Source organism: Equus przewalskii, chromosome 4 (genome assembly GCF_037783145.1).
Source record: "Equus przewalskii isolate Varuska chromosome 4, EquPr2, whole genome shotgun sequence".
Lineage (NCBI taxonomy): Eukaryota > Metazoa > Chordata > Mammalia > Perissodactyla > Equidae > Equus > Equus przewalskii.
The window spans coordinates 96822086-96836962 of record NC_091834.1 but is presented as its reverse complement, the minus strand read 5'-3'; the positions used below and the strand labels follow the sequence as shown (position 1 = coordinate 96836962).

General features: G+C 37.3%; 1 protein-coding gene and 1 pseudogene across 1 annotated transcript; both read right to left on the bottom strand.

The window, feature by feature from the left end:
• Nucleotides 1-468: 468 nt before the first annotated feature.
• On the bottom strand, nucleotides 469-3331 carry LOC103552555 (olfactory receptor 2A12-like; annotated as a pseudogene).
• An 827-nt stretch (nucleotides 3332-4158) lies between these two features.
• On the bottom strand, nucleotides 4159-5091 carry LOC103552556 (olfactory receptor 2A2-like). Its single transcript, XM_070618141.1, has one exon. The coding sequence runs from the start codon at nucleotides 5089-5091 to the stop codon at nucleotides 4159-4161; it is 933 nt and encodes a 310-aa protein (XP_070474242.1).
• Nucleotides 5092-14877: the final 9786 nt, after the last annotated feature.

The window sequence follows — 14877 nt, the reverse complement described above, 5'->3', positions numbered from 1 at the left end:
CTCTATTCTGCGTTCATTCTTAAGGTTTGTTTATTTTGTAGAGTGATTTGGGTAAAAAGATAAATTGGAGTGATATAGTTGAAAGTCATTTAGTCAAGACAAGTACAAACCTTTGCAATAGGCAATGCGTATCCTTTAATTTATTAATGTGGCAAATTTTTTTCTTTGGTTGAATGTTAAACAATTCTTGCATTTTGGGGATAAAAATTTTATTATAATGTAATATTATTTTATGGACTTGTTTTCTAGTATTTTCTTTAAAATTTGCATCTATGTTAGTGAATAGGGTTAGACTGCGATTTTGTGTCATAATGTTTATCTCAGGTTTGGCATCAATGGCTTAAACAGTAAGAGTACTTATTCTCTCACTTTATAAGAAGTCCAAAGATCAAGAGTACTGGGTTTGTTAAGTTAAATGACCCAAAAAGGCATTTAAGGACCCAGGATCGTGAGGACAAGCTCACACTCTCAGGGTGCTACAAACCATCCCTCACACTGATCTCTTCTTCCCACAGATCTTGTCAGGACATCCTTCAGCTCTGGGTTCCTCAAACTGTAGACCAAGGGATTCAGCAGAGGTTTGAAAAGGCTGCAAAACAATGATAGGCTTTTCCTTTATTCTTGAGAATGGTTGGATTTGAGAGCCGGGTACATGATGACTGCACTGCCAAGGAAGAGTCCGACTATGCAGAGTTGGTAGGAGCAGGTGAGAAGGTCTTTCTGCAGCCCTCTGTAGACTGGATTGAGGATGGCAAATAGATGCACATGTAGGAGACCAGAACCAAGGAGAGGGTCCTGTCTAAGACAAACCCAGAGCCCATAAAGAGGACAGTTTGGTTGGGCCTAGTGTCAGCACAGGCCTATTTGAATATCCACCTGATTTGACGGAGAGTGTGGCTGATTTTTTGTGGTCTAAAAAAGGCAGCATCAGAATGAGTGCAATATGGACCAGAGGCAAGAGGAATCTGAACAGCCAGCAAGTGGTGGCCAGGACAGTGCACACTCTCCAGCTCATGTTGACAGTGTAATCAGGGGATGGCAGATCGGCACCTACCAGTCATAGAATATCACTACCAAACTCATATTCTGTGACAGCACATGCCAAATACCGAACAATCTGAAGGACGCATGGAGCGAAGGAGACGGTTTTCTTCTGCATTATAAGATTTGCCAGCATTTGAGACATTGCTGGAGGCATAGGACATGTCCACGATGGCCAGGTTTGAAAGAAAGAAGTACAAAGCTTGCTTACATTGCTGAAAATATTGAAGATAATTAAAAAAATATATACTGACATCTTAGAACCTGAGGTATTGACTTTGGGCAACAGTCAAGCCAATTTTTTTATTCTCATTGGGAGGACTGAGTTGAACTGTAATCTTCTCTAAAACTATCTTCTATTTCATGTTTCAGCAAAGACTATAGCTATTCTTTGAAGAATTTCTAACTCTAAAATTCTGGCACTTTATATTCCAAGGAAATATAATTATTTTGCTCAGAAAAGGCAAGAGACAGAATTGATTATATTTTTAAATTGTAATTACAAGCAACTTAGTCTTAGGGGGGTGAACATGATGTAATCTACACAGAAAATGAAATATAATGTTCCACCTGAAATTTATACAAAGTTTAAACTAATGTTACTGCGACAGAAAAAAAAAAAAAACCCTGTGAATAAATCCAGTGGAAAAAAATTATAATTACAATCATATATTGGCAGCACATGAAGAATTTAGACATAAAATTGAAGAATTTAGAGATAAAATTACGACATAAAAACACTGCAAAAAGAGGAAGCATACATGGATGATGATCCTCTGCCTAGTAGTGTGTCTGTGTTGTAATTTATTTGGGCTTGTGAAAGGTCTAGGGCACCGTTTTGATTGGTTGTCTTTTTCAGCACATTTGTTTGTTTATAGTGTTGAAAGGTGTATATTTTATGCTTTGGCACTCTATATTTTTCAAATGAAAGTTAATTATGTTTAATTTTGTACTCATTCTAGAATTTTATCACTCTTGAGGTAAAGTTCTGATGATGTCAAAACATAGAGAAAAATTAACATCATGATACATTTTATAATAAGACTGAAAGTCTTCTTCATGTCAGAGCAAATCATAAACAAAACGAAAAGGCCACCTACCAAATGGGAGAAAATATTTGCAATCCTCTATCTCCTGAGGGGTTAATATACAAAATATGTAAAGAACTCATACAACTCAACAGAAAAACAAACAAAGAATCTGATTAAAAAATGGGCAGAGGATCTGAATGGGCATTCTTCCATTCAGAAGACATACAGATGGCCAACAGGTACATGAAAGGGTACTCAACATCACTAGTCATCAGAGAAATGCAAATCGCAACCACAATGAGATAACACATCACACCTGTTAGGACATCTATTCTGCAAAACACAAAAAATAATAACTTTTGGCAAGGATGTAGAGAAAGGGGAATTCTTCTGCACTGTTGGTGGGAAGGTAAATTGGTGCAGCCACTAGGGAAAACAGTATGGAGGTTCCTCAAAAAATTAAAAATGGAACATATGATTCAGCAATCCCAATTCCGGCTAATGATCCAAAGGAAAGGAAAGCACTAACTCAAAAAGATTCTGCACCCCCATGGTCATTGCAGCATTATTTACAATAGCCAAGATATAGAAACAACCTAACTGTCCATCAATGGATGAATGGATAAATAAAATGTTGTGTGTATACACAAGCATGCACACACATACACACACCTCACAATGGAATATTATAGAGCCATAAAAAGAAGGAACTTTTGTCATTTTCGGCAACATGGATGGACCTTGAGGGCATTAGCCTAAGCGAAATAAGTCAAATACCATTTGATCTCATTTATAGATGGAATCTAAAAAAAAAAAACAAGACATCATAAATGCAGAGAATAAATTGGTGTTGCCAGAGGCACGGGGTGGGGGGTGGGCAAAACGGGTGTAAGGGGTCAGAAAGGACAAGCTGAGAGTTATAAAATAAATAAATCTTGGGGATGTATGTACAGCATGGTGATTATAGTTAATAATACTGTATTGCTTATGTGAAAGTGACTAAGATAACACCTTAAAAGTTCTTGTCACAGGAAAAAAATTTTATGACTATGCATGGTGAGAGATGTTAACTAGACTTATTGTGGTGATCGTTTTGCAATATATACAAATATTGAATCTTTGCAAAAAGGGAGAAACCCTAACTTATTGAATCCTCATTAGAATCATGAAGACAGTTGTTCAATATCATTTCATACAGCCAGAGGAACTTTTGCCACCATGAAGGACAAATGGTGTTGGCTATATCCTAGTTGTCTCATGATGCTTAATGCTACTCCAAACCATCTTCAGAAAAGTTGGTTCAAACAGTACACAAATTTTGGTGGGAAAATTTTCAACTTCAACAGGATTAAATCTTACATTGTTAGAAAAATCATGACCTCAAAATAAATGTAATGTTTAAGCAATATTCAAAACTCTTATCTCTGGAACTATTTTCATATTTGCTAATGAATTTCCTTTTTACCAAATCTTAAACCTTTAATATATTTTAGAATTTTTATACAGTTCCTTGTTGGACTAAAGCTTTCTCTAACTTTTTCCACTTTACTCCTAAATTATTCCATCAAGTAATCTAGAGTTTCTCTAAACTCTTATCTCATTGGCTTCATAACTGGGGAGGTAGAGTCATGTAACTCTACAATATTTTCTTTGTTGAAATTTCAAGTCTACTTTGGAAGTTGTCTCTCATGACGTTAATTTTACTGCACTGTTTCCAGCTACAAGAAGGTGACCCAAAGTCACAGATGTCTAATACATAAGCCAGAGAAATGTATTGATATCATTTTCTTACATTTATATTTTTTCCATACATTAATATTCTTGGCTTCAAAAAATAAAGAGAATTCAATATTTCTTAAAAGAAAGACTAAATATTCCGATAATTTAGCTGTCCCATCTCCTAACATGGTCTTTAAAGTTTAGAGGATATGCTTTTCCAGGGAACTTTGCCCTATTGTTAGAGATAGAATTCGGGCAATTACTATTTCTACATAAAATTCTAATTGGGAAATTCCTTTGAAAGTTTACTTCACAAATCACATATTTTAAAAGGAAAACCCCAGTCAAACAACACTCTCTCTACCCTTCACGTGGGCCTCTTCTTCTGCAGTGCTCGATACAAGGCACCTTTCACCTGAGCATTCCTCAGGCTGTAGATGAGGGGGTTCAGCATGGGGTTAAACAGACTGTGAAACAGGGTCAGTATTTTCTCCCACTCTTTTCGTTGATTGGAGTCTGGGACCATATAAACCACCATGGCGATGCCAAAGAAGAGTCCAACCACACAGAGGTGGGAGAGGCAGGTGGAGAAGGCCTTTGTGCGGCCCTCCTTTGACTGGATCTTTAGGATGGCCCAGACGATGAACACGTAAGAGACTAGTATTGAGCAGAGGGGCCCGACTAAGACAAACACACAGGCAGCCAGGATAACCACTTGGTTGATCCAGGTTTCAGCACAGGCCAGCTTGAGGACAGATAGAATTTCACAGAAGAAGTGGTTCACTTCCCAGGGCCCACAGAAGGGCAACCTTAAGAGGAGAATTGCATGTACCAGAGCCAGAATAAATCCACATGACCAGGAAGTGACAGCCAGGACCGAGCACACTCTCCAGTTCATGATGCCAGTGTACTGGAGGGGGTGGCAGATCGCCACAAACCTATCATAGGACATCGCCATCAAAATCAGGCACTCTGTGTGAGCAAAACTCAAATACAAAAATGTCTGCATAATGCATGGAACAAAGGATATGTTTTTATTCTGGTTCACAAAATTTGCCAACATCTTGGGCACATTACTGGAAGCATAGGACATGTCAATGATTGACAGATGTGAGAGGAAGAAGTACATGGGGGTGTGTAGACTCGGGTCCAGACAGATGAGTCCCAAGATCACGCCATTTGCCAAGAGATTGAAGATGTAGAACAGGGAGAAGACCCAGAGGAGGAGCACTTCCACGTCTGCACTGAGCTCGAATCCCATCAAGACGAACTCTGTGACCCATGACTGGTTGCTTCCCATTCCCTAATGACAGTTTGTCAAGGACTGAAATGTGATAAAAGGGTCAGAACCAGAGAATCAACAAAAATTGGAGTTGTTTACCTGAAAATAAAGCTTGCTCCTTTGTCCTATTAACATGTTCCCATACATTTTGAGCTCTCCCTCATGTCTGATATTATAAGACGTTTCATGCTCTTCTAATACATTCGCCACTTCAGCCATGGATGCAGCCATTTCTCCAAAAAATCTGATTACTTTTAGTGAAGAATCATATAAACCAATATCTGAATTTTAATATTTTATATTTATATCATGATTTTTGCCAAATTTCTAATGTCGTTACTGAAAAGAAGGAACATATAATTTGGGAAGGTATATACATTTTTATAGGGGATATCAGATTCTTATAACTACTTCTGAGAATCTAATATATCTTAACTGACTTCCTTTATGGAGTCAAGTTTATTTCACTAAATTAACATTAACATTGAAGAAAATGGTCTTGAAATTCTTCAGTGGTTTATTTTTAGGCAAAACATATGTTTGTAACTCGCACCATATTATCAAGTTTATATTGTTTTCTTTCTTTTATTCCTGGTTAGAAAATTACAGACTTTAACATTTTAAATTTAGAGATTAGAGTTTTAAGAATATGGCTCATTTTGTGAATAAGGTGGTACCTACCTTGTATGAGCTTTTGACATCAAGTTTCATAATCTTCTTAGAAAAACATTATGAAACTGTATTTAAAAGACTAAAGAGGTAATATCCTGAAACATAAAATCACAGATGATCATTGTTAATGGTTGGTATGTACAGTTATACCTTTTACTGTACATTTATTTTCATATACATCATGAATTAAAAAAATACAGAAACAGCGTTGCTAGTTTACGTATTTCTTCCATTTAGAAACACCTCGGAATAATTTTCCGTGTCAAAATATTTCTTTACAACATACTTAGAACAGGTGCATACTATTTCCTTCAATATAAATATTTTAATTTAACATATTATCTCCTCATTAGGTTTTTACAATATTAGGCTTCAGTGATTAAATTTTATACATATGAATTTATGTTTTTTTCATGAAGCTTTATAATAAATTTTGAGACTTGAAACTGCTCAGTCAAATCAATCACACAATTCATGTCTCTATGTGTAGGTATCTATCTGTTTCTAGTCATCTAAAAATCACACAAGCAAAAAACCCAGATGTAGGAAGACTTATTTCTGTAAGCACCACTTATTGGGAAGGGATGCGTAACTTAACAGTCACGACTCTACAATCCCAAGTTCACCTTTCCTTTGTGGTTGTCCCACTTACAGGGATACTCCTCTCATGCTGGCTCCCAAAGGGGCATTGAGTCTCTTTTAATGCTTTGGTGGAAGTCTGCTTAACATGAGGCTCCTTTGGTTCATTCTTATCTCAGCTTGCTATTAGATACTGAGGAGGAAGGAAAATATTAAATGGAAATTAATAGCCCACCAAGCTTAAGTTCAAGTTGACTTATAATGTGTATGGCTACTTGGTTAATCACTGAAATTCTCCTTCTTTTTTGAGGAAGATTAGCCCTGAGCTAACTGCTGCCAATCCTCCCCTTTTTGCTGAGGAAGACTGGCCCTGAGCTAACATCCATGCCTATCTTCCTCTACTTTACATGTGGGACACCTACCACAGCATGGCTTGAGAAGTGGTGCCATGTCGGCATCCAGGATCTGAACCCTGGGCCTCCAAAGCAGAACATGTGAACTTAATGGCTGCACCACTGGGCCAGCCCCTGTTTTTTTTTTTTTTTTTTAAAGATTGGCACCTAAGCCAACAGCTGTTGCCAATTGTTTTCCCTGCTTTTTCTCCCCAAATCCCCCCAGTACATATTTGTATATTTTAGTTATGAGTCCTTCTAGTTGTGGCATGTGGGAACCTGCCTCAGTGTGGCCTAAAGAGCGGTGCCATGTCTGTGCCCAGGATCTGAACCCACGAAACCCTGGGCCGCCGAAGCGGAGTGTGGGAACTTAACCACTTGGCCACGGGGCCGGCCCCTTGAAGTTCTCTTATTTTTTATTGTCTATTTCACCTGCTCCCTGAGCTATCTGTCCTCTAATTCAAGGAGCTGACACAATTTAATGTGAGATTTGTTTGTGTTTCTTACTCCCCAGGTTCCATATGTTTCCATGTGAAAGAAACCACCTGACACCACTACTCAGGAGTCCTCTCTAGACATCTTCCTGCCTCTCTTATTAAGAACAAGAGATGCAGATTTCTCATGTAGTTTCTAACCTAGAGTTTTCTTCTCAATTCCAGTTTCTGGCTCGAGAAGAACTCCTGTTTCCTCAGTGAGTGACATCTGTAATTATTTGACTCTTCGATATTCAAAAGGGGAAGGTTCTTATCTATACAGGAATTAAAAGTCAAAAAATATTTTAATATAATCAATACCAACATCACTTTAAAATGTTACATAAATATAAAGGCATTTTATCACACTTGGCTTACATTATTGACAGTAAGGTCAACAGAGCAGACAATTCATCCCCAGATAGTTATGAATTAAATGTCTTAAGATGATGGGTATAATTTTAGTTCACAGTTTTTTTAATGCTTGTGAGTATAGGATGAATTCAGTAATTTTAAAATGCTGAGAATTATTGTATATTCCTCTAGAGCATATCAGGCTTAGGTAAATGTAAATTCTCAGGCTAGTGTATATTGAGTTGGAAAATGCATATGGGTCATTCAGAAATACTAGTGTAGTTGCAAACTGTGCTATCACTGCCCTCATTGTGTAATCCTGAAGGGGTGTTGCACTGGAGTCACGGCCCTCCTCATCTGAACCATTTTATTGCAGTTTACAGCCAGTTCCTATAAATCAAAGGTGGCAGCCTACTTGAGCTTCTCTTGGTCCATTAAGAGGCTAGTTGTCAGACAGCCTATAAAGAGGGTCTTTTCTACTCTTGGGAATTAGAGTGGATTCATATGAGGAGGCTCTTTGGGCACCTAGTAAGTGTATAGACTTGGTAAATAATTACAGCTTAGAGAGTCATATCCTCACTGTGTAGATCTGGATAATCTTAAAGACAAAATTGAAGATTAAAAGGGGTTTGTACCAAATGTCATTTACTTGAACTGAGATGCCCTTTCACCAAACAATGCCTTGTGGGTGGGTAATATGTCCTGAGCTGAGGTATATGTCTTTATACCTCATAATAACTAGTACAGTTCTAGTTGAAACAGGCACTCAGGAAATGTTTGTTAAATGGATGATTGTGATTTTTAGTTCAAAAAATGTATGTGCTAAGTGTCTTCTATTTGCCAGTTTCTATTGACCAAGACATGGTTTCTACTTTATTAGAGAAGTCCACAGTTAGAATTTGATCACTGGAAAATGAAAGATAAAAATCATAGGTTCTTTCATTTGGGAGGATTCTATATAAATATTCTTCAAGTTTGAGACATTGATTTTTGCTATTAAAGAATGGTCCTATATTATGTAGTGGGAGAGAGTAACATTAGTGTTGCACAATTATACTTAGACCAGTCGGACACAATAAGCAATCCCTGGAAAACATTTAACCTCTGAACATAATGGATAATAATATTGTTGAAGGTAACTCAATCTATTAATATCCAGTAGGAACATTTGCTTATTAACTTTTTATTCTAGTTATTTTTATATCTGAATTAATAAATGTTTTAATTTTTATCTTTCTTACCATTATTACTATTTTGCTATTAAAAATAAGCAAGATAACAAAATAAAACTGAAGATAGATTAAAACTCTTAAGCAGATACAGTACTAGAATAAAGACTATCACAGCATCAATGCCTAAAACATCACCTTCCCAATAGAGTGAATAAATCAATAGCAGCTCAGATAATGAAAGGTTTGCATGGTCAATATGAGCAATTCTCTTCCTGGGCCATCCTATAACCCAGGATGTTTCTTGATCTACGGAGCTTTATTCTATTTTCCCAACTCCTGTCAGGAGTGTTGGCACTCATTCCACCCTATTTTGTGATGAGAAAGATATTATATAAAATATTGTGATTTCAAGTCAGATAATCATCACCATAGGGTGATAACCTGGGATGCCTCCACAAAGAAATAACTTTGTAGCAAACTTATATTTTACACTGTTTCAGCAAAGAAAAGATTTACTGTAATAGTTACTACAATTTTCTCCTTCATGGAGAGAGGTTTCCCTGGACATCAATATCTTCATTTAGGCTAGGTAATATATAAGGTCTTTCATTAATTTGGCTACTTCAGAGCCTGATTCAGAGATGATGCCTGGATATAAAGCCTCTCATTCTCTGAGTCTTCTCACTGAGGCAGTTGTGCTAGCTCTGACCACAACACCCAACGACATTGGCAGGTGATGGTGAGAGATGTTGAGGGAGTTCAAGAACCTGCCCACAGCACAGTGGACAGAAGGTCCCTAAGGTAGGGGGCGGGGAGACGTCTAGGTGCCTATTAAATCTACCTTCAGGGCACAGTGAGTCAGGAGGGAAGATCACCCAGGAATGTCATTCTTGTTCCCATAGCCATGGTAATTTCTGCTGCTGTCCTGACCTATATCAGCCACCCATACTGGTAACCACCTCCCAGCATAAATGAATCTCTTCTGCATCAGGAGATGCTAGCAATGGATGTTCTCATAAGAATCTACTTTGAGCTAGAACAAACACACTGGGGAGAGAAATGTACCTCTAACATAAGTGTAGCATCCTGCTCCCTCAGCAGCTTTCAGGATTAAATCCCAGATACAGTTGGAGGACTTGCTGAAGGTTCTTCCAAGAACTCCAGGAGCAGAGGTTTTATTTTAGAATCAGATGAATTAAAAACACACTTGAGTTTCTATTGAGAATTCAAATTCCCAGAAAGATCATAAGATACCATACCTATTTATCTTCTCCCTAAGGGGAGAAAGAAGGCTGCATTTCCTCTCAGGAGGAGAGATGAGATTGTGTCTGATTGTCCTTGGAGGAAAAACTCTAGGGCAGATATTGGCTTCACGCGGTTCCACACAAACTTTCAAATATCTCAAAGATTATAAACTAGAGACATATCACAAATTACAGTATCCAAACTCTTTAAATTATTACAGTTTTATGAATTCATGCTTCTACAGTCCCCATGAAGGTACATGAGAAGCTGGGACTTTTAGATGGTTGAGAGGTGGGTTCCTATGGAGCCTGTTATGGCAACCCTGAGAGGGAACAGATCCCCCAAGCCAAGAAGCATCTGTCTGCAGTAGGCCTCGATAGACACAAATGAGGAAGGATGATGATATCCATAAGTGACAATTATTGAGCCCTTCCTGTGTTTCAGAAAATGTGCTACATGTTATCTATTGACTATAGAGTTTAAGCTGATCATCGTCTCCATTTTACAGATGTGGAGACTGAAGTTTAAATCAACTAAGTTATCCGTTCTCTAAGTAGGGCCAAGGGACCACTGGGAATTTCCGAGATCATTTCAAAGGGTCCATGAGATTTAAACTCTTTTCACAATAATATTTAGAGACTTTTTGCCTTTTTCACCCTTACTCTTTCCTGAGTGCACAGTGGAGCTTTCCAGAGGCAACATGACATGTGATACTGCTACACATAGAATGCAGAAGAAGATATAAGATCCAGTTGTCTTTGGTTAAGCCAAACATTTAAATATTTTCAAAAAGGTAAACCGTAACTACTCTTTTCACTATTTATTGCTTTATATAAGATATTTATTTTTCATAAAAATACATTATTTATATTAACGTGTAATTGAAATAATTCTAAATGAACTAAAACTACATAATAAATTCTCACTTTTAATTTCTAACGTGACACATGTCAACAAATACAACCACATAAGCAAAATGTGCTTGTGTCCTCAGTAATTTTTAAGGTTTCAAAGGAGTCTTGAGACCAAAGTCAGAGCACCATTGCATAAATCATGGATTAGCAATGTAGCAAGGGCCAGAGCTGGAAACACAAATTTTGTCTGAACTAAATGTGTTTTCGTTTTCTATTGCTGCTGCAACAAATTACGGCAAACCTATCAGCTTAAAACAGCTCACATCTACTCCCTCACAGTTTCCTTGGTCAGAAGTCCTGGTACAGGTCAGCTGGCTTCTCTGCACAGGTCTCACAGGCTGAAAGCAAGGTCTTGGGTGGGTCTGCATCCTCCTCTGAGGTTCTTGCCCACAGCCCCTCCACCTTCAAATCAGCAGGTGTGTTGAGTCCTTCCCACTTTTTTTTAATTGAGTTAATGATAGGTTACAATCTTGTGAAATTTCAGTTGTACATTAATGTTTGTCATTCGTGCTGTAGGTGCACCACTTCACCCTTTGTGCCCACCCCCCACCCCACCTTTCCCCTGGTAGCCACTAATCTGTTCTGTTAGTCCACATTTTTAAATTCCTCATATGAGTGGAGTCATACAGAGATTATCCTTCTCTAACTGGCTTATTTCACTTAGCATAATTCCCTCAAGGTCCATCCATGTTATTGCAAATGGAATGATTTTGTTCTGTTTTGCAGTTGAGTAGTATTCCATTGCATATATATACCACATCTTCTTTATCCATTCATCTGTTGATGGGCATTTAGGTTGCTTCCATGTCTTGGTTATTGTAAATAATGCTGCAATGAACACTGGGGTGCATAGGACTTTTGGAATTGCTGACTTCAAGCTCTTTGGATAGATACCCAGTAGTGGAATGGCTGGATCGTATGGTAGTTCTATTTTTAATTTTTTGAGGAATCTCCATACTGTTTTCCATAGTGGCTGCACCAATTTGCATTCCCACCAGCAGTATATGAGGGTTCCCTTTTCTTCACAACCTCTCTAACATTTGTTACCATTAGTTTTAGATATTTTTGTCATTCTAATGGGTGTAAGGTGATATCTTAGTGTAGTTTTGATTTGCATTTCCCTGATGATCAGCGATGATGAGCATCTTTTCATGTGCCTATTGGCCATCCGTATATCTTCTTTGGAGAAATGTCTGTTCATGTCTCCAGCCCATTTTTTGATCAGGTTGTTTGATTTTTTGTTGTTGAGTTGTGAGAGTTCTTTATATATTAAGGATATTAAGCCTTTGTCAGATATATGACTTGCAAATATTTTTTCTCAGTTAGTGGGTTGTTTTTTTGTTTCAATCCTGTTTTCATTTGCCTTGAAGAAGCTCTTTAGTCTGATGAAGTCCCATTTGTTTATTCTTTCTGTTGTTTCCCTTCTCTGAGAAGACATGGTGTCTGAAAAGATCCTTTTAATACTGATGTTAAAGAGTGCACTGCCTAGGTTTTCTTCTAGAAGCCTTATGGTTTCACGTCTCACCTTTAGGTCTTTGATCCATTTTGAGTTTATTTTGGTGAATGGTGAAAAAGAATGGTCAATTTTCATTCTTTTACATATGGCTTTCCAGTTTTCCCAGCACCATTTGTTGAAAAGACTTTCTTTTCTCCATTGTATACCCTCAGCTCCTTTGTTGAAGATAAGCTGTCCATAGATATGTGGTTTTATTTCTGGACTTTCAATTCTGTTCCATTGATCTGTGCACCTGTTTTTGTACCAGTACCATGCTGTTTTGATTACTGTAGCTTTGTAGTATGTTTTGAAGTCAGGGATTGTGATGCCTCCCGTTTTGTTCTTTTTTCTCAGGATTGTTTTAGCAATTCGGGGTCTTTTGTTGCCCCATATGAATTTTAGGATTCTTTGTTATAATTCTGTAAAGAATGTCATTGGGATTCTGATTGGGATAGAGTTGAATCTGTAGATTGCTTTAGATAGAATGGACATTTTAACTATGTTTATTCTTCCAATCCATGTACATGGAATGTCTTTCCATCTCCTTGTGTCATCGTCCAGTTCTCTCAGAAAGGCCTTGTAATTTTCATTATATAGGTCCTTCACTTCGTTAGTTAAATTTACCCCAAGATATTTTATTCTTTTTGTTGCAATTGTGAATGGTATTGTGTTCTTGAGTTCTTTTTCTGTTAGTTCGCTATTAGAATCTAGAAATGCTACTGATTTATGCAAATTGATTTTATACCCTGCAAATTTGCTGTAGTTGTTGATTACTTCTAACAGTTTTCCAATGGATTCTTTGGGGTTTTCTATATCTAAGATCATGTCGGCTGCAAACAGTGAGAGTTTCACTTCTTCCCTCCCTATTTGGATTCCTTTTATTCCTTTTTCTTGCCTGATTGCTCTGGCCAGGACCTCCAGTACTATGTTAAATAAGAGTGGTGATAGAGGGCATCCTTGTCTCATTCCTCTTTTCAGGGGGATAGCACTCAGTTTTTGTCCATTAAGTATGATGTTGGCTGTGGGTTTGTCATATATGGCCTTTATTATGTTGAGGTAGTTCCCTTCTATGCCCATTTTGTTCAGAGTTTTTATCATAAATGGCTGTTGGATCTTGTCAAATGCTTTCTCTGCATCTATTGAGATGATCATGTGGTTTTTATTCCTCAGTTTGTTGATGTGGTGTATCATATTGATTGATTTGCGGATGTTGAACCATCCCTGTGTCCCTGGTATGAATCCAACCTGATCATGATGTATGATCCTTTTGATGAATTTCTGAATTCTGGTTGACAAAAATTTTGTTTAGAATTTTTGCATCTATGTTCATCAGTGACATTGGCCTGTAGTTCTTTTTTTTTCATGGTGTCCTTGTCAGGCTTTGGTATCAGCGTGATGTTGGCCTCATAGAATGTATTAGGAAGTGTTCCATCTTCCCTAATTTTTTGGAATAGCTTGAAAAGGATAGGTATTAAATCCTCTCTGAAAATTTGGTAGAATTCCCCAGGAAAGCCATCTGGTCCCGGGGTTTTATTCTTTGGGATGTTTTTGATTGCTCTTTCAGTCTCTTTCCTTGTGATTGGTGTGTTCAAATTGTCTGCTTCTTCTTGAGTGAGCTTTGGGAGATTGTAGGAGTCCAAGAATTTATCCATTTCCTCTAGGTTATCCATTCTGTTGGCATATAGTTTGTCGTAGTATTCTCTTATAATCCATTGTATTTCTGCAGAGTCTGTTATTTCTCCTCTTTCATTTCTGATTTTGTTTATTTGCTCTTTCTCCCTTCTTTTCTTTGTAAGTCTGGTTAGGGGTTTGTCAATTTTATTTATCTCCTCAAAGAACCAGCTCTTTGTTTCATTGATCCTTTCTACCGCCTTTTTCGTTTCAATAGTATTTATTTCTGCTCTGATTTTTATTATTTCTCTCCTTCTGCTGACTTTGGGCTTTATTTTTTCTATTTTCTCTAGTTCAGTTAGGTGTAATTTAAGATTGTTTATTTGGGGTTTTTCTTTTTTGTTAAGATGTGCCTGTATTGCAATGAATTTTCCTCTTAATACAGCTTTTGCTGTATCCCATATGAGGTGGTATGGCATGTTATCATTTTCATTTGTTTCCAGGTATTTTTTGATTTCTTCTTTAATTTCTTCAATGATCCATTGCTTGTTTAGTAGTGTGTTGTTTAGTCTCCACATCTTTGTGCCTTTCTCAGCTTTTTCTTGTAATTAATTTCTAGCCTTACAGTATTATGATTGGAGAAGATGCTTGTTATTATTTCAATTTTTATAAATTTGTATAGGCTTGCCTTGTTTCCCAACATATGATCTATCCTCGAGAATGTTCCATGTGCACTTGAGAAGAACGTGTATTCTGCTGTTTTAGGATGAAGTGATCTATATATGTCTATTAAGTCCAATTGTTTTAGTTTTTCATTTAGCTCCACTATTTCCCTGTTGATTTTCTGTCTGGAACATCTGTCCATTGATGTGAGTGGGGTGTTGGGGTCCCCTACTA

Coding starts and splice junctions, on each gene's coding strand:
- LOC103552556 (XM_070618141.1), bottom strand. CDS start 5,091: ATGGGAAGCAACCAGTCATGGGTCACAGAGTTCGTCTTGATGGGATTC.